Raw genomic sequence first — 26,001 nt, forward strand, 5'->3', positions numbered from 1 at the left:
CAACAATAAAAAAATACATGAGGCAAAATTAAACAAAAGCAGATTAATAAAACCACACTTCGAAAAATCGGAACTATTCATTTAACTGATAGAAAGTGACCAAATTTCTTTAAAAACAAAAAAAAACACCAGTATCACAGTTTTTCATTTTCAAGTTTAAAAGTGATTTCAAACTTTCAGTAACTCACTCCTCTAAGAAGAAAAGACAAACCTTCTGCTGGAACAGCAAAACTGTATTTTTATCATATCAAAGATATGCTCACATTAGCTATTTATTAAAAAAGGAAAAATGAAACGCACTAAATCTAAGTAAAAAGTAGTGACTCTTCATATGCTGCTTTCTAAAAGTAGTTCTACTGCCCTCTAGTGGTTAAATAAAGCAAACACTTCGTTTGTCATCAAAATGAAGATTGAGAAAACTGTTCCGATTTGCTATCATGTTGATTAAAGGTTTTAATCTTTAATCCAATGATAAAAGATAATGATAGAAAATGCCATGGATGTCGTATCTAATGGATATCACAACTAAACAGAAATCGCTGCAAAATAAATTTTTATAAACAGATTTTTTCTTGTACCTATGAGGGGAGAAATTAAATTCCAATCTACTGTTTATATATAAACTAACAATAGCACTATTTGTTGAGCAACAAAAAATGCTACTTGTATTACATATAGTCATTTTAAATCAAAACATGCAGACATTTATTTTTATGTTGTTTTTTTTTTTTCTTTTACTACACAATAGATCCACACAGTATAGAGGTACAGTGCCACTCAGAGGTGTAAAGTCCTGTTAAAATACCAGAATTTAGTGATGCAAAACAATGAGGCCGTGATGAATCATTTCAAAAGCATTTTACGTGTGACGTGACATTTATCCACAATTCAATTGAAAACACATCTGTACATAAATAGGTACAATAACCTGGTTCCATAAATATGCATATCTTTAATATCTTGTTAAAGTTCTTTTGATTAAATTTCAGTATCCATACTTTTTTTGGTATCCCACAGATAGTTTACAATATTTACCAAACTCCATTTTATAAAGGTTCTCCAAATCAGTCAGGTGGTGGGAACAGCTCGTCATAAGATATCTATTTCTAAATTTCTTTTTCTACCTCATTGATAATTCTGCACAATGAGTTAACTTTGGTCACTTGTAGCTTCTCTGTGATGTACGACTGTAGCTAATGGAAGCAAATGTCAGGAAAATCCTTCTGGGACAGTGAAATATTATTTCACGTTCATCAAATTCACTATAAATGATGGTATTTATGGAAACCAGGAAACTGAATGCTGATTTTGAATCAACAGGTGTTTAAACTGAGTAGCAATATAAGGGTTTATTTGCTGCTTTTGTACTCAAATAAATGAAATAAATGCCCTTAGTTTTCCCACTGAATTTGAGTGAATGTCACATTAAAACATTTTTAAATTATTGATTAAAGTCTCCTATTTCACATCACAAAATCCTGACATTTGAACAGAGACTTATACATATTTAAGAGCGGTGGAATCTGTGGTTCCACCAGATGATTATTCTCTTAAAGAGTTGGTTTATTTTACTGACGTGTGTGCGGGTGATCGTGGATGTGCAAAGACGACATGAGTCACACACACATTTAGTCAGAAAATATTTCTTTTGCATAAATGCCGATTCAAAACATGGATCATTTCTTTACAAGACAATGATCATTTCAGTACATGTAAACACATTTTGTGACAGAAAAGCCTCAACAGTTTTGATAAATCCAATCACACATCAGACACACTGCAGTTTACCCAGCTGCTTTTTCTCTACAGTTTTTTTTTATTTATTTCACATCTAGAATCTTTCATTAAAATTAACCAAAAGGTGACAAAAAAGAAGCCTGAAATATTTTACTTTTAGTTGCAAGTTGGTAAAATGGCCTGTAAATCCTAGTCTACAAATTAAAACGGATAGGAAAAAGTACTTCATGCTCATTTTCACTATACAAAATATTTGAATATTTAGAGGCAGCAGCACTTGAAAACATTTAGCAACAAGCTGTTTAGAAACCTTGTCAAGATACAATAATATATACAGACACACAAACACAATGTTGTCACTGTGGTTTTTTTTTGTTGGTTTTTTTTTATGCAAAATCTTTAAGACAGCTAAGGTTTTCATTCTGAACCAGCCAAATGTTTCTAAAACATCTCAATATTATTGTCCAGAGACATTTGGACATGACATACAAAAATGACAGTGTTGTTTGGACAGAGACCAAAGTGCAATATTGCCCTTTACACAAACATTAACACACTTTTTTTTTTCTTTTTCGTTTTTAAAAAGAAATGAATTGAGTATGAAGTAAGAAAAAACATTTTCAGAGCTGAGGCAAAAAAATAATAATTCATATCACTAGAAAAATAAATTAAAGAAATTTGTGATGATTCCAAAGTTTCCCACACAGACGAAGAAGAAGCCAAATACAAAGGTAGAGGTGACGTCCTTTTGTTTCGGGTTCTATCGTTACTGTAAGCCTTCAAACACATTGTGCCATTTTTACAGAGGACACGGGTTCAGTTTAACTCTTTAAATGTATTTAAAGCTCCAGAGTGTAAACAATAATTTAAGTTTGAAGGAGATGGGACTGCAAGCTACTCTATCTGACATGAAACACAAAGTTAAAACTAAATTGGGTTTTACCAATTAACCTAATGTGCACATCTTTGGACTGTGGGAGTGAACTGATGACAAGAAATAAACGTCTCACAGAAAGGCTTTGGGCGTCCTGCAGGATAAACCTTCCTGCTGTGCGAGGTCTAAGTGCTAAACCACTGCATCACTAATAACATAACACACAGGTGCATTTCAAAAACCTATGACATCATCCAAAAGTTTATTTACTTCAATAATTTAACTAGAGAATTTAAATTATATATTGTCTTCAATCACTAAACACACAGTGTTGTATTTAAAGCACTTATTTCTGTTAATTGAGATGATTGTGACTTAAAGCAAATCAGAACTTAATAAGAAACTTAGAATATTACATAAAGTCAGTAAAAAGATCATTTTTAATAAAGAAATGTTATGTTGTGGCCTAAATACTGATGAAACAACTGTGAACTCCACAGTCATCCATCAGATAATAATTGACGCCCTTTAGTAGGAGGGTTGGTCAGAAAATCACAGCTAAAAAAGCTGGCTGCTCACAGTCTGCTGTATCCAAGCACATTAAAAGAAAAGAAAGTGGAGCTGAAGGAAAAACTGCAACAGCCAAAAGGTGCACAAGGAAAGCCCAGACAAGGGTATTCACAAAGCATGAAGTGGCTGGAGTCAAAGCTTTAAAAGCCACCACACACAGAATATATCCAGGAAATGGGCTGCAACTGCTGCATTCATTATGTCAAGCTACTCCTGAAACACAGATGCCAGAAGTATCTTATCTGGGGTAATAAGAAAAAAGACTGGATAGTCGTCAGTGGTCCAAAGTCATATATTTAAATAAAAGTAAATTTAGTATGTCGTTTGGATATCAAGGTCCCAGAGTCTGGATGAAGAGCAGAGAGGCACAGAATCCAAGTCGCTTAATGTCCTGAGTGAAGAGCATTTGGGAGTCATGTCTTCTGCTGGTGTTTGGTCCACAGTTTATTCTCAAGTCCAAAGTCAAAGAACTTCATGTTTATTTCTGCTAAAAAGCTTTATGGAGACACTGATGTCATTTTTCAGCCGAACTTGGCACCTGTGCACCATGCCAAATGGCCAATACTTATTTGACAGTGGCATCGCTGTGCTTGAATAGGCTGGACAGAAAATATGGAGGTATGTCAAGAAGAAGATGAGACACACCCAACAACGCATAAGCCGATGGCCGGTCTTCTTCAGTACCTCAGAGCCACAGGCTGATCTCCTCTGTACCATGATGGCTTCATGCTAAAGGAGCCCTGACTGGGACTTTTTGTATACTGTAAAGTACATACACATACCTTTTAGGACTTTGAGTTAAATTTCACTGTACGAAAAGAGGTCTGACTAAAAATTTGATTGATTGATTGATTGATAGTCCCATATTTTCTGCATAGAAAATATTTTTCCATTGGATCTAATGTAATTTTCTAATATTCTGATGAAGATGTTGGGTTTTCATCAACATAATCTGTGATCTTTAAATCCAGTGACAAACACTTTACATACACCATTCTGTGTTATGAATCTCTTTGACTTTCAATTTCTAAACTAAATTACTGAAATAAACTTTAAAATGATGTTAAAGTTTTAGAGAATACACTTCTATTCTGTATTTTGTAGTTTTCATCAGACTAACAGATTTGCAGCTGCAAGTGGCTTAAAATGTAATAAGTGCCTTTCATTAAACCTCGCACAGAAGTTTGTCCTCATTTAGTTGAACTTATCACAGTACCAGACTTGGCTTTTGTGTAATACTTTCTGATAGGTGAAGTATATAAAATTAAAAAAATAAAAAGATATTATCATGGATATATAAATTTTAGTGCATTATCATTGTCAAAACAAGTTTAGGAAAACAAAGTGCTCAATTTTCACTCCTTTTCAGCTGTTGACACATTTTAAAAAATATCTACAGACAAATGTCAATCAGGAATTTGCCACGCCTTAAAAATACAGATCTTCGTTTTCGGACCATTTTGGCATCTGTTTGTGCTTTTTTTAAATTTTGATCTGTAATTTATAAAATCTTTATTGTCTAAAAATGAGCTGTCCCTATTATTTATCCACGTTTAACCCAAGCTTAACCTAGGTCGTTGGGTGAAACATAATTTATTGTGTTGTTTTTTTTAAAAAAACACGACTGAGATAACAGGTTCTGCCTTTTTTTCATCCAAAGTTCATATTGCACATTTTAAAATTTTGCAACGCTTCAAGTCTGAATCCCAAACATGATACACGCATGCAGCTGCCCTAAAAAGGCCTAATACCAAGTCAGAAGCCTGAAAACCAGAAAGACTGGTCTTGGAAACACACTATGGAGGCACATGTCAGCACAGTGGCCAAATGACTTAAAAAAGGGGTGGATTCTTGTGGTTTTTTTGTTTGTTTTTTTGAAGAAGAAATGAAAGTACTGTTTTTTTTTCTAATAAACTGGACAAAAAAGTGTTCATATCAATATTCACTCTGTGATATTTGTAGTACTGTCCCTACAGGGAGGAACGTTCAGGCTGTCCAACAGTACACGTGACAAATAAATGCTGTTCAGCTCACTCTCTGCTTTATATGCAGGAATGGTCCCGCTGGATTTTGGGTTGAAGAGGTGCGGATTAGAGGCTTTTATTCAGCTTTTTCACCGCCTCTGCTCCCTGGAGATAGGAGGCTGTCTCCTCTCCCTTTTTCAAATGTTCCTGCTATGATGGGCAGTCCTGACTTCGTCGCCTTCGTTTAATGCCCACTTCGCCGTTCATGCCGCTCCGCATGCTCTCATCCTTTCTCCTCTTCATTCTCCCAGTCTGTTTGGAGGAAATGGGATTTAACATGAGCATGCAGAAGAAACCACTGCCAGAGGTAAGACTGATACTTGAAACACTGATTGTACATAAAAATGATCATCTAAAAGAAAACTGCACAAAGCACTTTAAAGTTTCCAATGTTTATCAGACGTTTTTTTGAACAGTTTCTTTCTTTTCTTGTTCGAGTACTTGTGTCTTTTTCTACAGAGCCAGGAATCACCATGGGATGTTTCACCACTAGAGGTCAGTATAACACTGAAGAAGTACAGGCAGGATGTGTCAGAACAATATATGATTTATTCCTTCAAGGAACTAAATAAATAAACATTTCAGGTTGAAACAGATGTTTCGGATTAATCTCAGAATAGAAAAGGGAGAATCTCATACACTGTAAAATTTAACACATTTTTATAAATGTTTTGAAATGATTTCTATCTGGCTGTTTAACAAATTTTATGCCAAGGAATATGTAAAATTAGGTAGGATTATTTATGTAATTTTTGAGAAAATATATGCAATTGTGTTGTGGTCACTATTTTAAAAATCTAGCACATATCAGAAAATATGTTTATTGATGCAGTTAACTCTCATTTTATGAACAGTTAAATAAGAACTATTATTTAAAAGTCTTACCAACATCAAAAAGTAAGTTCCTTTCTCAGTGCACTAGTTTATGAAAGTATTTTAAAGCTACATTACGGCACTACTTAACTACAGTGAACTTATTAATTTTCAGCTTCTTTTCAGGAGGGTAAAAAGGGAAAAATGTGCCTCATCATGATTCCTAAACTATATTTAGCCAAGAATGGACAGTTTACAGACCTTGGAGTCCCTCTCCGCAAATTTCTGGAACATGTTGGCGTAGATCTTCTTTTCCTGCTCTTGATGTTCCTTCATCTTGCTTTGGCAGCTGGAAAGCTGAGTGCGAGCAGCACGATTCAAGGGGTTGACTTCCAGGACCTTCTGAAAGTCTGCCATGGCCAGGCTGTACTCGTTGCGGAGAAGCCGTGCTTCCCCTCGGCGATACAGAGCCTTCTCGTTGCTCTCATCGTGCTCAATTACCTTGCACAAACACAGGCACACGGAGAAACATTAACATGCAACAGCAGGTAAACATAGCCGGAGGGGTGTAGACGTGCACTGCCATCCGGGTAACGCAGCTCACCTTATTACAGTTGTCCACTGCTTGAGAGAACTCTTTTAGCCGAAGGAAGCATAGTGCTAAATTGAGGTGAGCTGTTAAAACGTAGTCTTGTATCTTCTTATGCTGCTCCATCCCAGTACCACACTCCAACTCCAGCCAGGAAATGATCCGCTGGTACTGGATGACTGCCTGGTGGTGCCGTCCCGCCTACCGATGAAAAATACGGATCAGTTCTGAACAGATACATAACTAGAGCACTTTAATGGGAAACACCAGCATTGAAAACTATACCTTAAAATACTGATTCCCTTTAGTTTTCACTCCAGAGACGAGATCCAGCTTTTCATTCAAGTCCATTTCCCAGGATTCTTTAGCCTGATGAGAGAAATTATTATTATTGTAATAAGATATATTTTTCTGAAAGCAACATTTCTGCATTTTATTCATAAAATTATCAAAAGTAAAAACTGTCACTCACCCTTTTAAAGTTTTTTAGAGTAACTTCATACACAATGTCTTTATCTGGTCCAACTTTGTACTCTGGTTTGCCTTCATTACCAAACCCATACCTGTAAATGAATCAAAACCACGCAAATTTAATAATTAAGCAGAACAATAATTATTAATGGCCATAAATGGTAACTATGATGAATTAGTGATACTCGGCTTTTTGCACATTTTTCCATATTAAGCCTCTACTTCTCAATTTCTAAAGATATTTAATGTTTTCAAACCACCTAGGTATTCTCTCAACAGATACATATAAGGAGTTTCAATTCCTTATCAGCCCTGGATTTTATTTAGGTGCATTGGAGTAATGGAGTGTGAATTATGTGCGTAAAAGTAGCCAAAATCCCAATAAAAGACATTTGTGGCTGTAAAGTTGCAACATGTCAAGGTCTGCTTTTGCCAGCCACAGAAAATGCCTAATTTTCTGTGGCTGGCAAAAACCACATATCATGGTGGTTTTCACAAAGTCTTGTTAGGCTTTAATTAAGCTTAATTAACCAACCTTTAATTAAGTTTGATAGTAAACCTGCATGACCAAACATCATGTTTAGGAACTAATCACAGACGGTTAATAATGACTGCACACAGCCTAACAAGACTTTGTGAAAGTTAACATCATTGCATTTTGAGGCAACCAAAGGATTTCAATATGAAGCACATTCTAGATCGTCTATTTCATTTGTTACAAACCAAATGATTAAGCTTAACTTCAAAAGGCTTCTAGTAACGTAAAGGATGGGAAAATGCATGCATATATGAGTTAAATGAAGAACAGACTGCTGCAAATCAACACAATAAATCTGCAGATTTAGATGGAGTCTCTGAAGAAGGACAAGAGCCAGAAAGTACAGCTCTGATTCATGCATGAACAAAACTTTCCAGTACTTTAATGATCTGAGCCTGAGAAGCACTTGTTGCACTTGTTGCACTTGAAACTATGGCACTGCCTTGACTCTCAAGGATATCTACTGTGTGAGTGCAAAACATTTTTGCTACATATTTCTAATACCTCCTTTCTCACGCTTTAGCAGAAAGTAAGACAAATGGCCACTGTGAGTAAATGGATTTTTTATTTAAAAGTACCTAGTCTGTTTTCAGTTTCTCTAAGAGTTTTACATTTGCGCCAACGATTGCTAATGTGACGTGACATTAGCCATTGTCTGAGCAGTGATGTACTCTTTATTCATGTTTTCTTAGAAAAATTATGAATTTCAGCTGTTTTAGCACAAAATACGCACAATTTGAAAAACTAGATTTTTGACTTATGAAGTATACTGTTTAAGCAATTTAACTAACAAATCTAGCAATCCTTAAAAAGTCGCATAGCACATTTTCCTACACAGTTGATATCTTGCTATTGGAATATTTAATTCCTATCATCTCTGCATTGTGACAAAAAAATCCATAATCTCTGTCAACAAAGCAACTCATAAAGAATAAAAAAAGTGTTGAAGAAGGTTGGAAATGTTACATGCACACTATAAATAAATTTTTCTGCACAGAAAACAAAAAAATGATGTCATTTTCTCAATATAATACCTTACAAAGGTTTTCATATCATTTGCAATTTCTAACAAGGCAAAGCAGGGCATAATAGTGAGAGGAACAAAATTTGAACATTGTTTAAATCTTTTTGTTTTATAATAAAAAGGTTTGAAAATCAGAAATCTATCCCCATTTACACCAATAAATCAAAAATAAAGTGTTCTTTCAGAGGACTTCAGAGAGCTTCTTGGCCAACAAGCTTTGTGTTACTTTTCTTTGTGTTGCAGAAAAGTAACACTCAAACATACCATCCCTACAGGTGAAATATGGCAGTGGCAGCTTATGCTGTGTCGGATGCTTTGCTTCCAGAGGGGTCAAGATGGAAGAAAGATTTGTGATTCCACAAAATTTTGACCCAAATGCAGGTGTGCTCCAAAAGAGACTCCTTTCATTTCAAAAGCTACATTGAAGTCTTTGTTTGTAACAAGTTAAAAAGCGAAAATATTCAAGGAGTATGAATAATTTAACAAGCCACTGTATTTGTTTTGACTCAATCATTTTTTGGAATATAGACATTTGTATATATTACACATTTTTGTTTAATTTTGGTCGACTTTGTAGTTAGTTATTGTAAACTTACAGTCAGCAGAATAAAACATTCAAGAATCACTCTCATTAGAAAATCACAGAGGAAGCAGTGACACATTTTGCATGCTTTAAAGATCTGTGAGAAACTTACTTTGGTTTAAGGTAAAGTAAACAGCATTCTCCTCTCTGCATCTTGTCCATTGCTCGGTCCACCCCCAGAGGAATGCCTTTGTCTTCACCTTGACCAACAATAAAGCCAACGTCCCTGCAGTCAAACAACCGGTCCCCACAGCGTCCCTCCAGGTGCACTGTGCGAAACATGACACACTCAACCTCCGACAATATAATTTAATCGTAAAGGTATTGACCTCTAAAACAAATGTTGAGGTTACCATCGACGCTCGCTCCATCGTTAGGATTACTGTAACCTTCCCCTTTGACCTTTATTCTCCTCATAATGCCGCCATCAGCTGTAAGTATCTCTCCTTCAAAGTTAAGCAGCTCCATCTGTTGTAAAAAAAAAAAAAAAAGAAGAAAGAAATTCTTCTCACCATTTCTCTCAAATAAGATAATGTAAGGCAGAGTATGACATCGCATCTCTGTAAAACTTAGCATTTCAGTGAATGTAGGAGGAGAGAACTTAAATAAAACAGGTAACAGACATTAAAACAAAACGGGATAAACCTATGTCTGCCAGAGACAACATGAAATTAATGGTAAACTTATCACAAGTCTGTTTTGCAATGGTATGTTATTTTGAATACTTTGAACAGTATTAAAAAGTACTGAAGTTTTATCTAGCTTTGTAAAAGTAAACAGGTGGCTGGGTTACTGAAGATAACAGTAACCAGTGACTGTGTGACTGTGAACTTGATGATTGGTTTTTAGTCCATAAGTTACCACTCATTTTTTTAATGAAGTGTAATTTCAAAAATTACATTTCATTGGGTTTATGCATTAATTTGGCACAGTAATAAAAGAATATCTTTTTAGCTACTGAAAAATCAAAAGTTTACATATATTTTCCAAGTTTTAGTGGAATTGCCTTTTAAACTGCATTATTTATGTAAAATGTTTTAAATTTCCTGCCAGAAATGTCTCACATTAATTTGATGAAATTTTGTCATTTTCTTCCAGACAGAGCTACTCTAATTTAGAAAGTTTTATAGGCAACCTTGCTCAAAAACACACACACACACGGACACACACACTACACACTGGTTATCTGGACACTTACATCATGGCTTTGTGATTAGCAATCCAAACTAAATTTATTTAGTTATCTCCAAGCCACTAGTGTCATTGTCCATGTTTCAATATTTCCATACAATGTTCTATCCTCTTGATGCCATCTATTTTGGAAAGTGCACAAGTCTATCCTGCTGCAAAACTCCTACATAACGCGACGCTGCCGCCCCCACATAGTTAACAGTTGTGGTGGTGTTCTTCCCCTACTTTCCTCTAAATGTAACATAACATACTGTATATGTGTGTTATTGAGAAGAATAGTACAAAAATGCCTGATATGAAGTTTGGAAATGTTAAGCAAAATTACATTCCTCTTGAAATGTTCGATACCTTCAGTTAATTAAAACATCAGAGTGTGTCTTTAAAGCTCTTTAAAGAACATGTGAAGCTTAGACAAGGCAGCTGTTTAGCTAATGAGGCATTAAAATAGATACACTTGTTAATTTTATAATCAGCAAACTCAGGCTTTAGACACAAAAAGAGTTCCTTAAACTGATTTATAATTATTCTAAGGCTGCAGCAACAGGGCACACCTACCTCAAATACTACTAAAGAGTTGGGAGGAATTTTGTCTGGATTTCCTGTCGGTCCGTAGGCATAATCTGGTTTACAGAGCAGGGTGCACACCTCTCCTCTCTGCATGGACAACACACCAATGTCCCATGCTTTCAGGACTTGTCCTGTGAGAGGATAAAGATTCAGAAAAGTCATTAAAAAATGTACAAAGAAATTAAAAATGTGGTTCACTATGAATACATTTGCTGTGAAACATGACGCTACTTCCAGAGAATATTAGTTTATATTTGCATAAAAGCTAGACTGGAAACTAGGAAATGCTTCTCTAGTATTTGTTTAAGTAAAAAATTATATATTCCCATCAGCTATTAAAAAAGTAGGTCTGTCACTAAGTACTTTTGCATTTCTGTTAATTACTATTTAAAGTAAAATATAGCACAAAGGACTCAGGAAAGTTTCACAGAAATGACCGATGGCAGCTACCTTTTCCTACATTAAAGCAAAAAGGCTCCTTCCGTTCCCAGCTGCAATCAAATTTCTTCCCAGTAAGCAGTTTTCCAGTGTAGTGTACGGTCACTTTGTCCCCAATCATTGGCCGGTCCCCATCGAGTCCCTGACGCTTCACAACCTGAAAAAAAAAAAAGACGGAAAAAGAATTTTCCATTAAACAACATCTAAAGGAGCAGCAGCTGTAAAAGTCAAAGGAAGTTGAAAACAATATGCAGAAAATGTAAGCAAAGATAATGCGCACCTTGAAAACTCCCTGATCTTTTCTTGGTGTACGTCAATACCATTCGCAGCAAAGACAGCTGTTGCTGACTTTTCGTCCATGGGCAAAAACTGATCTGTGGTCATTGCTGCTTTAAGGGCATCACACAATAACACTGCAAAAGATGCAAAGAAACACACAAGCACAACAAGTTAAGCAATCTGATCTCTGCTGATTCTTCTATGTTTTTAGCTTTGCTTATGGAAAATCAAGCATTATGTAACTCCTTTTTGCAACAGTATGGCCTGAACCATGAATAAAACCACGAATAAAATGCGACACATAATCAAGCCCGAATGAACAACTTTCATCTTCACATTATATAACCTGAACGTTTTAAGGACATGTGTTCTGAAGCTATGCATTGAGCTGGACTCATTTTAATAGCTTTGCTGAAAAATGCCTCATTAACAGCTATATGAGGAGCACCACTGTAATACACCTTGTCTGATCCCCACACAGATTAGGTCATTACATAACCATAACTCTGTGCATGTCGCTTTCTTCACTCAGCCGTGTTCCCTCACAAATTACGTTATTTGGCATTGTGCTCGTTGACTCTCTCTAAATAATGTCAGGGTATTGCACAAGCACCAAAACTACGCATGCAACACAGCGGAGTGGCATTCCAAACGTTTGTACAGTGTATTTTCTAAAAACCTCTTCATTATTAGTGACGTCTTCTCTCTGAGAGCCTTAAACACGCAGGGAAAGCGTGGGCTTAGCCACACGCTCACACTCTGTGCTCATAAAGCTGTGCCGTCTCAAAAAGAAAAACAAAGCTCAGATATTCCTGAAATGGATCAATACGCTCATAATATACCTCTTCAAAATTTGAGGTTTTGATTTTCTTAATTAAATGCTGTGCTATATTTCAAATATGATCTTTTCAGTTACCTTACTCACTGTTTTTGCCAATGTGTACACACATTTGGTCAGTAACACAACAGAACTATTCACGAAACAGCAAGCTCTACAGTTACACAGATATACAGTACTTCAGCTAAATTATGCCACAGGGTCATATAGCAATGTTTCTATTAGCATTCAATAACATTAGCATGCATTCACAGTGAAGGCCTTCACTGTGAATGCAGTGAAGGCCTTCGGGACTTCACTGCATTCACACTCCTTGCACACGGAGGTGCTAAAAAAAAACAGAGTAGGACAATATTTTATATACATTTTGAATAGATTGAAGTGAATTTGTTTCAACTTAAAGGAACATTTGACTGATTTGCCAAAAATAAAATGGAGGAAAAAATAAGAAAAAAAAAAAACATTGGCAAAGAAAGTCTGTATGGGCATGTGCAAAGAGAGAGCCATGATTATGGAGACCCACTAACGCACTTGCCTTATTGTGGTTAAAGAGCATAGCTATTTTACAAGCAAAACCAAACAATGCTTTATTTGCAAAGAAAAACACAGTTAGCTCTAGCAACGGCATTGAAAAGAACAGCAACAAAAACAACACAGATTAAACCAAAACTCCCTTCGTTACTGTTTATGTACAAGAGGGTGACCATATTTTGATTTCCAAAAAAAGAGGACGCTTGTACCAGTCCTGAAACACTTCAATGAAACAATCAACATTGGTATTTTTATGCAGTTTTTAAACAGAAAGTATCACAAACCAACATGGATTGGCCATGTGGTATTTGTTCAGTGAAATTTATGAACAATTATCGAGTGTTTAACAGAGGCAGAGAAGCAATGTAGGCGGTGTGGTTGCTTTTAAATGGTGTTGAAAGTGTAGAGAAATATAATGTATATGATATCATTAAGTATTGGTAAATACTGCCATACCAGCAGTATTAGTATCAGATTTTCATACTAGCCCTCATTTTTATACTGGTGCATCTTTAATGACTACTGTTCTGTAGCTTAGAAAATTTACCTTTAATAATTGTCTCTCACTTTTTAAGTCATCTGGGAATCCATTTACAAAAAAATCTGAAATTTTATTTAATCTAATAGTCAAAAATAAAAATAAGGACACTAAAAATGTGTTCTCTAGTCTTTAGTTTTCAGATTTATCCTCAGTCAATGAACTCTCACTCTGCGCAGGGTTTTTATATTTTTTGTGTCCATGTGATCTAGTGATGCGGCCATAGCTATAAGACTCTAGAAGGCCACAGAAATAGAAGTTCAAAAAAACATTTGTATGATTAGATGTTATTTTATTATTCAAATCAAATCAGATGTTGTTTGTATTATGCTAAATTACTTCAGTATGAAAAGGTGTTTTATCAATACAATCTGCTACAACCGGCCCTTTGAGGACATTCATGATCTTGAGTTCTGAAATGAAAATGACTTTAACAACCCTTGTTTTCAGTTATAACATTTAGTCCTAAAAGTCACTCAATGACATTAGTTGATGCTTATATTACCATTTCCATAAAGGTATAACAGAGAGTGCCATGGAAGCATATTGCTGTTGCAGAAGAAATATTTTTTTTAAACACTACTGCATTGTAACATGATAACTATATTGTATAAACATTTTAATATATTGAGCAAACATGACAATATATTGTACAGACGTGATAATTATCTTGCATAAACACATTATCAAACCCTACTTGATAATAATTTTATCTAGAAGGTGTCTACAGTATGTTTTTACTGCATCCATTATGAAGACTAGTGTAAAAGCCAAGTTAGTCAAATGTTAGTTTTACTACAAATTTTGCTATTTTATAAGACATGGAGAGAAACTGATGCTGCTGTACATTGTTGTTGAAGTTATTGTAAGTACAATAAGGATTCTAAACAGAATGGGCCTGCACAGAAGAAACAATCTGACCAATCCTCTAGATATGGCAGCCCTCCTCATTGACCAGGTGGAGAGTTATGGGAGGCATCAGTTTCACTATCTTGAATGTTTTCAATATGGAGATGTTGTGAGTACATTAAGACATTTGTTAAAATTTATGGACCCTATCAGCGTGGAACGAAGGCAAAGTAGGCGGCTGACGAGACACTTTTATGTAAATCCTCTACCTAATTTCATGAGGCATAGATGTCATGGTTTACGTAGGAATCTCAACAAAGGGCTATCTATATTTTTAGTCATTCATTCCTCTCCACATGTATCCCAGATTAACCTGGCGTTCAAACTTCTACCTACTGTTGAGTCTCGCTTTCAATGCAGCATAAAAGGAAACTACCGCCATCCACCATCTGGATGAAATTATCACAATCACACAATATAATTATTAAGTCTATACACTATATTACCATGTTTGTACAATATAATTTGCATTTTATAATACGACAGTGTTCAAAAACTTACTTTCCTCCATGGCAGAGGGACTACAGAGAAATCAATAACATTGTAAGAGTATCAGTAAACTAGTAAAGCAAAACTACATTTATGTAGAACCACAAATGAACTTTTGTTTTAGCTCTTACACATATTTTTGAGTTTTTGTTTCTTTAGTTAAGTTTGCAAATTCTAGTTTTGCTTTTGGCCTTGTGGTTCATTTAGGAAATAATAAAGGTCACAGTACAACATTATGGTTACCTTTTTTGGCATACAATCTGCAGCAATAATCTGAATGAACCAAAATTAGAAATGCATCTTTTTATCTTAGTGATCATTTTCTTTCTAGACAAACAAGATGTTGTGTGTGCATCCTGGCTGGCTGTAGGGAGGCTCAGTCAGTGGCAACTTCACACATACATGATTTATTAGCAGTCAGGACCCAAAGGTAGCAGCTCTGACTGAAGCTGCGAGGGACTCGCTTTTTTGAAAAGGAGCCAGTAGAAAACTTACTGAACGTAACAACAGAGCATCTAAGTTGGCAAAACTGAGCCTTATACATGTTCAATTGGTGTCAGTGACTTCAATTATCTGTCCTCTATAGGTGTTGGGAGGTAAAACATGTTTTTGTTGCACTTGAGCATCAGTTCAAATTTACTTACAGACACTGAGTTAATTTCCTGTGTGTATCTGTTTCCATACTTTTATAGCTGGCAATTGTATTTATACACTAAATAACACTACAAGAAATATCAAACGCATTTTGCTAAAACCGGAATAGATATAACGTAATTACTAAAACCTATAAAGTATTTTACTTAAAAAAATTTAAAAAAAAGTATATCTACAATAACAACAGCTGTTTTCGGGGTTTTTGTTTCCAGTTAGCTGCTATACCAGGAATAAGATGAGCTGTTCCTGTTTACGTTCCAGATATTGTTAGTGGTGCAGCAGAGACAAAAAGTTAGAAAACTAATGGTTTGAAAATCTATTGAGGTTTACTGGTTGTGGGAGTCTATTGGATAGTTTTATTGTTACATCCATATTGCAACTGTATAGGCAGGTAGTTGTGCTGGTGGTTAGTAACATTTTTGTTGTGGATGTTGCTTGTTGAACGACAGACACAATTATTAAAGTCCCTCTGGCTTTTAGTCATGTGCTGTAAGTGTTTACTGGATGCCATTGAAGTGAATTTTTGGTTTTGAGAATGCAGCTGAAGTGTTTTTAAGTTGCTAGAATTTATTGCACAGAACGACGGGTCTAAATTTACTCACAGGAAGGAAATTTGATTCGAGTGTTTGAATTTATTGTCCTACCTCAGTATTGCTACTTGTGTTTATAAATCTGAATACTACCAACATTTTATCCAAGCTCATGCCAGAATAAATTTGAAACACATTTTAGTAACAACACTACAGCAGAATTTTAATTAGTAGTATTATTATAGGATAATGAGTATTCCAAAGGTGTTAGAATGAATAACAATAGTATTGGCTTATTTTTAGAAATACTTTTAGCACCAACTAATGAAAGACAAAAGAGCTTCAAAGACAAACTACAGACGTCCTAAGTCGTAATAAAATAAAATTTTGGATTAAATGCTTCAAATAGCTATTTTCATTTTGATTGACCAAAACTGTGGTTATGAATAGACAAACAAAAATGTTTAATTAAATAGAAAATGTAAAACTTTGCATTTTGCAAACATGCTGATGCTCTGTTCTGATCAACACACTGCCATCCCAGTAAAACGGTTTCATACTTCAAAACAATTTGAATTTTATCACACAAATCTGACCTTTACACTGGCATTATCATGAGAACATCTCCAGCTGTAAAGCTTCACAGGAGTGAGAGGTAACAAAAATTACAGAAGTATTTGACACTTGCAGTGACATAACAGTCGATGATGAAACAGGTCTGTACGAAAAAATGTTCAGTATGTAGCCCAACAGACAGGTCTGTTGCCAACATCACAGACATCCATGCGGAGGGGAGAAGAGAAAACAGAAGTTTGCCAAACCCATAAAAGCTGTAATGACACGTTGCTGTTAAAGCTGCTGCATGCTGACTCTTTCATCTCATCAGCAATTACGTTCCACTTTCCCAAATCAATCCCAACAACTAAGTCCTCTTTGATGGAATTATTCTGATATGGTGAAAGTACAATGGAAAAAGAACAGTCATGTTTAAAGCATGTTGTCAAGCAGGGTGGTTGCCAATATGCTTTCACAGGCAGCAGCTGAGATATTAACACTTCTAGATTTTGACAACATTTGGGAAGTAACAAAAAAGGTTATTTTCACAATGAGATACTCTACATCTGACAGAAGAAAGAGTATTTTTGTCTCATTAGGTAGTGACATCTTTTCCTTTTTTTTTTGCTGCCATTACAATAATTAGTTTAGATTTTTGATTGCAACATCAGGAGTCTGTTCTGGCCAATTATCTGATACAAGAAAACATAAAGGTCGTGGAGGAATAAGTTGTAAAGCATATATTTGACCTAAAACTGGACAAAAACCTTTTTTAAGATATTCTGAATAGAACAGAAGAATCTTTATTTTAAACATGGAAAAAATGACTCCTATAGAAATGCTAAATATTCTGCTCATTAGACAAATTTCAAGATAAGAGATTATATCTTCTCAGTGGGAAAAAAAAAATCATGACTTTTTCAATTTTGTTCAAGTTAAGACAGATTAGGGGAAATTGCTTCTCTGTTTCCACTGATTAAACACTTACAATTCAGATCTAGTTTTCCGAAGCAAGTAAAAATCTTGGCTATAAAAGTCAGCAGGTGGTAACATTGAAGAGGATGGCCTACGCTTTGACTGCAATTCAGCAGTCAGCAAACATTTGCAAGGTGACTTTAACAGCAGCTTTAATTAGCTGCATCAATTTTCTGAATCTCATTTGATTTACAACTCTCTAAAACAACATTTTGTTGCAGGGATTGCCTTCATAATGAATAATTTGAATTAATTTTATTATATAAATATTAAGCCTCAGCTGGATGAGCCAGCAACAAGATTGTCTTTCTGAACACAGGTCAAAATTTGAAATGATTCTTATAAATTGGCCATTGCAAGTTCTGCACACCTCAACCCACATATCAAAATTATGAAGACCTGAATGACTTGCATCCCGTCACTCTGCTCCTTGACTTTTTCTGCCTCTCTTAGAAATAAAGTGTTTATCTGCAAGAATAGTACAAAATGTTCCCTCCATCAGCCACAAAGCCCCTTTATGGCCTTACAAATTTTATAGATTTCATCTTAGATGTAACTTATGCATGCGTCAGTCTTTGTGTGTGTGTTTGTGTCTGAACACAATGTTCCTTCTATTCACAGTTCCCGCTGGCAAAGCCTGACAGCGTTCACCAATCGAAGACCCCCTCACGTACGATCCAGCTTCAAATCTTTTTTTGGGGGGTGCAAAAACATCCTATTTAAAATTGTCAAACTGAGGGTGTACATTCACATTTTGGCTATCCCGGTGCATAATCTGAACCAGAAAACAACTACAACAACTCTAAATAACTGACATTTCCCACAGCATGAGTAAAAGTTTCCAATTTCACCCATTTTGATCTTTTCGTCTGCTATGGTTTCCATCTGCTGTATTATCAAAGTGTGAGACACTAAAATAAACAGGGTGTGAATATGGCTACGATAGAGATAAGATGGCAAGTATAGACTTCATGTACCAAAAAACTAAGATACCCTGCGGAGGAATGCGGGAAGAGAACACAATGAGCCAAAAAGCACATCCAGAGACGCACGCAGTGTATCTGTACATTCTGTCTCACATCCGTACTCAGCTGCTGATTCATACCTAAACAAGTGGAGACACTATGTGTGTGATAAACCTGTACACCAACATCCCAAAGCACGGTCTGAGTCTGGTTTCCCTTTTTTCGCTCCAACCTGTTACAATTCAGCATGAAAGCTTTGTAAAGTCAAGTTCACAGAGGTCACTTTTTGGAAATGTTGCAACAGTGGAAAGATTTTTTTTTAATGGCCAAATATGCCTCTCAGTTTAATTTTTAAGTTTTAACCAACAAAATGACATAAACACTGTATAATTATATATCTGTATTACCTCAATTAACTATAAGCCTATTTTCAAAGACAGAAATTGTGCAAAAAAAAAAAAAAAACTGCCTCTACTTTTATCCTCTTCACCTGGTTTGAATCTAATACAGCCATAAATTTAGAGTTACTCAGTGAACTTGCAATCTGCCCTGTAATAAGCATCACGGCTTTAAAAATGAAGCACACAATGTACCGGAGTTAATGTTATAATTCTAAGAAGTAGCCATGAAACCTGTAATTTATGAGAAAGACATCTAAGCCTTCTCGGGATTCTGGATGTTCTCATCCTCCTTCTCCTCCCCCGGGACCCACACAAACGTAGACGCATGCAAAAAAAAAAAATAACAATCTAGCATCAACCCTAAAACTAACCAAATTTGTCTCACTTTTTTTATTATTATTATTTGCGTGTTTTTGAAATAAAATCGTTGCGCATAACAAGTGTCCATTCACTGCCAGTCGTGAATCAGAAAAGCCGGTAGGCTTGAAATCAACTTCTTGATCCAAGTTTTTCCTGCAACAGAGTTAATAAATAGAAAAAAAATGCACTTACATTATCTCGTGATCCGCCTTTATTTGTATATAATACGTATAAAAATGTTCCCGGTGGCTGCAGTTGAACGCGTCTTCTCCCTCTATTAATTCAAGTCTGCGCTTCTTCTTCTTATCTTAAATCCAGCTGGGTACTAAGTGTTCTGCCCATGTGGTTTTTAGGTAGCGCTCTTTTCTGTCTTTTACCCCACTCTCCCCTTTTTTCTTTCTTTCTTTTTCCTGTCCTCACTTGATGGTGACTGGCTGTGTCGGTGTAGTCCCCACACGCAGCTCTGTCTGACTTCAAAATGACACTGTGGAGACACTATAGACACATAGAGACGCACGGAGTCAGAAATTGACAGAGAGAGAGAGAGCGATAGAGAGGAGGTTCGGGGGTTGGGGGGGGGGTAGAAAAAAAAAGTGTGTGGCGGGGAAGGAGGGGGGGGGCAGAAACGTGTAGAGTTGTGGGAGGGTGTTTAGTGTAAAATTACGGGCAGGTCTTGGAAAGCAGCCACAAAGTAACACAATGTTCCGGCTGTACTGTAGCTGTACCGCTGCCGCTGCTGATGAGAACACTGTGTTCCAATAGACACCCTGACCTGTAACCCGTTCCGTGCCAGGCCGGGAACAGCCTGTTCCGCAGCAGACTGTCCTCTCTCTCTCTCTCTCTCTCTTTCTGTCTCTCTCTCTTTCTGTCTCTCTCTCTCTCTCTCTCTCTCTCTCTCTCTCTCTCTCTCTCTCTGTGCTCAGCTGACAACACATATCAACAACACTGCCTGCCTGCACTCCTACACGGGGATGTGTAAGCACCGAAATAAATGTACACCTCAGAGCCCGATAAGACGCGCGCTTTGACGGATTACTGTGTCTGAGAGGGACGGTAAAAACCCCGCCTTTATGTCTTATCTTCCGACGTGTTTTCTACTTGCTTTTAAAGTACTAGCTGCCGTGTTTCCGCCAGGAAGTGCTGAAAAAAAAGGCTATTTTTACTCAACATTGCCATCGTTTGTTTTAGTATGTGTATTTTTATATATATTTTTTTTAAAGAAAATAAATCAGTAATGCGTTGGTGCCTTCAGGCTGCAGCGGTGAAACAAGCAGCGTCCAAAAACTAAGGGTGGAATATCAGCTAGACAACAAATGCAAATAAAAATTTTTAAAAAACTTGAAAAATTGCGTTAATTGATTATTTAATGTATAGGGATTAATGCATTGAGATTAACATGTAAGAAAGAGAATAAAGCAATCTCGTTAAACCAGCAACTTGACGCAAATACTTACGTTCCTATTAAGTTCCCAAAATACAGTGATAGACATTCCCTGGCAAAAGGCTGGATCCAGAGCTTCAAAGTAAATGTCCTCATTTACCAGGGGCGTAAACACAAAGGCACACTGGGGCACAAGATCTGGACGCAAAGTTCAGACCAACATTTTTATGAAGTGTTGCAGATGAAGTGTAAATAAAATATGTTTGTTCAGTTCTTCCCATGAGTTTGAATCACACATCACAGAAGAAAATATATCTAAAAACAAATCCAGCATAACTTTACACATGCACAACACGCACCCGCCCATACGTGGGTGTGTGTGTGTGTGTGTGTGTGTGTGTGTGTGTGTGTGTGTGTTGGTGTGCGTGTGTGTGTAGGTGGGTGTGTGTGTGTGTGTGTGTATCTATCTATCTATCTATCTATCTATCTATCTATCTATCTATCTATCTTACATACATACATACATACATACAGTACATACTGTACATTCATTCATACATACATACATACATACATACATACATACATACATACATACATACATACATACATACATACATACATACATGGAAATTGGAGCAATGGAACATCATTGTCTTCCAAAGTTTGGGCAAAGTTTATATTGGACTTTGTCCAATATAAAGTCCTTTTTGTAACTAAACTGATCTAAGAAAGTCATCTCCTTTGCAAAAACAGCACCTTCATTATTTATTATTACCATGCATACATCCATGTTCTAATTCGAAGTAGTCAGACCTTTTTGTAATATTTAAGCATGGCTTTTTTTAGGCTGTTAAAAATGTTGAGTGTTTAGTTTAAGTTTATTGGTGTGCAGAAGACATACTCCGAGCATGTGCCCAAGAAAATGTATCTGGTAAGATATTGTAACCCTGTAAAGTTGATATATAATTAAATGTAATTAATATGTCTAATCTAAAGCACAGTTTATAATTCCTACTAGAAACAAAACATTGTGTCTTTTCGAAAGTACTTCAATATCTTCAGTATCTGATAATATAAACATATTTTGGAAATTAACTTCCATCTCAACCATTACTTTCTCCAGCTTTAAAACATGAAAAAAAATAATGCATTACTTATGAAATTGATCAAATGATAACCCTGACTGAAAGTAGCTAAGGTTCACCTTAGAAGATTGTATTATCACCACATTTTTAGGATCACAGCACATTCTAATAGTCATATAATAGCTGACATCACTTTTTTCTTTGCAAATGTTATTGATATATTAAAATACTAAACCATGGGTTAGAATGGATAAAAAAAATCATTTTAAATCTTCTGGAGAGGAGACAAATACAAAGAATTTTCCTTATCTTTCTTTCCAGTTTCAAAGAAATAGAAACATGCATGAATATTTTATAATAACAATCGAAGGAAACCTTTCCACCTTTACTCTACCTTAAAATTAATATCTCATTTTTATCTAATATCTTTACTTACTTATGCTATATTTAAGTTTTGCAAATGCTCTTTTTGTTACTGTTATCAGATTGTGCTGTTGACCCATATGGTTTACATTTCTAATTTATGGCACATATTAATATTTATATGACTGCTGACATCACTTGTAGCTATGCAGTGCTGCAGATACTTAATGTACTAAAACAAACCATTTTGTTGGTTACTATGAAAGAATGTTAAACTTTGATTTGTCTTGGGAGGAAAGCTTTCTCTCAATTCATGCAGTCAAGTAAATCTGTATTTTTTAGTATCTTCATTATTATAGAGGTAAAAGAATGTATCATGCATGTGAACCCAGTTATGAATCTGGATGTACTTTTATTTTATGTGCAGTTTCCTAATGCTTTTAACTTATCTCCCTTATGATTAGACAACAGTATACACATATTCAAGTCTTGTTTAGATTCGTTCCCTTTCACAGTGTTGAGAAATTTAATGTTTAATATTTTATTACCTTGTTTTGCAAGTCAACCATTTAATCTATTAAAAAAAATCCTGCCACTGTTGTTAAATTACTTTTATAGGAACAACAAAAGAGATCCTGTTATTAAAATGTTCAAGTCATTCTCAAGCAGCCAAGTTGCAAGTACAGATTAATTCAATAAATTAGAATGTTATTGAAAGGTCACATGACAGATTAATTACACACAGATGGGTGTGTAAAGAAAACTTTTATTTCAGTTAATTATGATGATTCTCCAATTATGGTTAATGAAAACATGACATTTAAAATCAGAATATTACACCAGACCAATAAAAATACAGAAATGGTTATACAGAAATGTAGCCTTAATGACAAGTATGTGATTATATGTTTTAAATTTTTCAAAAAGTACTTGTAATCTGGAACAATTTGCCTAATCAGAATTTATTGAATATAGCTGTATGTGTAACTTACCAGACCAAAGTCAACATTTTGGTTTGGCAAGATGATTGAACAACAAAGAAATGTAAATGTTCATTAAATTTTATAACTGTAGTGGTGAATAATTCACAGTATCAACAAAGCACCCGTAAGTAATGATTATAGTCAAACACAACACAGAGGTAATATCAATATTACCTGTTCATGATAGTTAGCTATAATGACAAAATAAATTTATTGTTCAGAGTCTGTAGTTTTAAAAAATGTTAAAAGCAGTAAGTGATATAATCAAATTAACTTAGTAAAATAATTCATTATTTTCTGTGTTAAAGAACATTTTTACCAAGACAGTTTCACAGTCAGTTGCATTAATTTGTGGCTTATGGAGTTGTAAAGATTATTAAGACCATTTCTAAACTGTGGAAGTGAGAGTTAACGTTGCCGTTTGTAGCTGATTTATGATTAATCAAAGAACTTAGTCTTATCTGAAATATTAACTTGTACTGGCATGGTGTCCTACGTGTTAGTAACAAAAAACACTTTGCCAAAAAAGTGGTGACCATGGGGTTATTTAATACATTTCCATTTCATTAATAAATAACATTTTAATAAATGTGTTTTGACACACTCACATACACACTTATATATATATAAATATATATAGGGGTGTGTGCGTGTGTGTCAAAACACATTATTAAAATGTTATTTGTGTGTGCGTGTGTCAAAGGGTTTTATATATATATATATATATATATATATATACACAAGTCCACTAAAGTATTAAGGGTAAAATTATGTCTTTAAATCAAGTAGCAACATTTTGTGTAACAGTTTCTTAGTAAAAAATGATAGACAAACATTAAGGAATCTCCCCTGACACATAAATGTTCCTGCAGTTTCCTGGTAGTCTAATTTATAGTCTAAGCTGAGATGTTTATAGTACATTGAATCACCTGTAAATTCTGACAATTAAAGCACGCTCCTAGTGGGAACCTAGGTTATTAAACATAATCAAAATGTTTGTGAGTATGCATGAATAGTTGGTGTTATAAGCATGACCTAAAACTAGAAAAATTGTTTGGTGGTTTATGCAAAGGTTTATTTGACACGTAGATGAGATCAAGTAAGAAAGGCTTCAACATGACTGTAGGTCAAGGTACTTTCCATGTTACTGATTCAGACACATTTTTTTTCATTCTGAGTCAAAGGGTTCTTTTTATATGTTATTTTTGTCTTTTGTTTGAAGCAATAACATGAAGTATTTAAAGTGTAAATAATCGTAATGGATAAAATTAGTCCTGTTCTCTGGAAGTGCACCAATTAGGCCATGGGTGTTCATCTTGAGTCTTCAAGTGCCAGTGTCCTAACAGGTTCATTTCCACTGAGTGATACAACACTTGTTGGTGTGGTTCAGTATGCTACTTTATGGTCCAGTTGATTCAGAAGAGCGTTTCCACGAGGGGTGTACCTGTAAATCGATTTGCATAAGAAGCTCAGTTTTCATTTACTGCACTATGATTCAAAATCGATATAAAATATCCTAAAATTGATTTTTAAAAATGAAACAAATCCACTTGTTGTCAGCCTCCTTTAATTATGTGGAGCATATTAACATCACCATGCAACTGGTTTTGGAGCATACTCATGCACAGAGAGCACCAAAACCAAAAGCAAACCACAAAAATGAAAGAGTTTCAACCTGCCCCATTTTTGTTGAAGGCAAACATTTGGATTTGCTTAGTTTTTTACTTAAGTCTCAAGAAGACCAAACTTGACATAGATTTCATCGTCTGCAAAATGAATACTAAGGACTTTGGAAAAACTGCAAATGTACAAAGACAAACAATCGCGGCGACAAGGTACTCAGCCAGTTGGACCCTCAGTGCAGGCACGGTTAAATCCAAACGCCAGTGTTGAGTCATATCAGTTTGACAACAAACGTGACGCACTTGTTCTTGTCAAACAGTGACTTTTTTATCTGTACCCAATCAATGAATTGTGTTGAGCTACCCCAGTAGCTCCACCCTAACTGTACCATACCATTATTCTATGAACCTACAACTGAAGGAGGACCAGGGATGATGCGGTACAGATTGGTTGTACCGACTGGTTTTATCATGGAAACGGACAAAATAGCATTTCAAACTGGCGGTGGAAAAGCTCTCCTGAACTTGAACCAAAAAGTAGCTTATTAAACCAATCTGACCAGTGCCATCACGCTCAGTGGTAACGAGGCATTAGATGTGTCCATACTAAAACACAGCTGATTCAAATGGTCTAACTTCTTCCACAGCAGTGTCAAAGTTTTGCAGAGGCCTGCTGTTGAACCATTCTTTGATTTAGCTGAACCATAGACAGAGATAAAATATATGATACAGGCCCCTTGTGTCTCAGAGTTTAAATGGAAGAGAAAGGGTCAAGATATCAAAATCCATTATTTCAGTGATAAGATACTGAATCATTGTGTTCTTATAAAGTTGTTTTATATTAAACACTTTTGAGCCGCACTGATTGTCTCAAGGCTTTTCTCTGTTTTATTAGCAGCATATGCTGGTTAGCACACTAATCATTATACTGGTTAGTGTTTTTCTGGGTTTAATATAGGTTATAGGTTTCTGAACCTCTTATTCCAATTTCTCTTTCCTAAAGACTATGTCATATGAAAGAGAAAATATGTGCTGTAGGTTCTTTCATAAACCAATTGAAGAGCTACAGTACATGTTCATTGATACTTATTCAGTGTTAAAGTTCACCAAAGTACATGCTA

General features: G+C 35.4%; 1 protein-coding gene across 1 annotated transcript; it reads right to left on the bottom strand.

Annotated features, from left to right (window-relative positions):
• Positions 1-1,627: 1,627 nt before the first annotated feature.
• fkbp5 (FKBP prolyl isomerase 5) lies at positions 1,628-11,832 on the bottom strand. Its single transcript, XM_032548746.1, is given in 11 exon segments — positions 1,628-5,457; positions 6,280-6,519; positions 6,623-6,808; positions 6,893-6,976; positions 7,080-7,170; positions 9,336-9,492; positions 9,577-9,691; positions 10,970-11,112; positions 11,432-11,576; positions 11,700-11,728; positions 11,731-11,832. Coding segments are annotated over 11 exon segments (1,365 nt in total). The 5' UTR covers positions 11,804-11,832; the 3' UTR covers positions 1,628-5,355.
• Between the last annotated feature and the right edge of the window lie 14,169 nt (positions 11,833-26,001).

This window comes from Xiphophorus hellerii, chromosome 20 (assembly GCF_003331165.1).
Source record: "Xiphophorus hellerii strain 12219 chromosome 20, Xiphophorus_hellerii-4.1, whole genome shotgun sequence".
NCBI classification, from domain to species: Eukaryota; Metazoa; Chordata; class Actinopteri; order Cyprinodontiformes; family Poeciliidae; genus Xiphophorus; species Xiphophorus hellerii.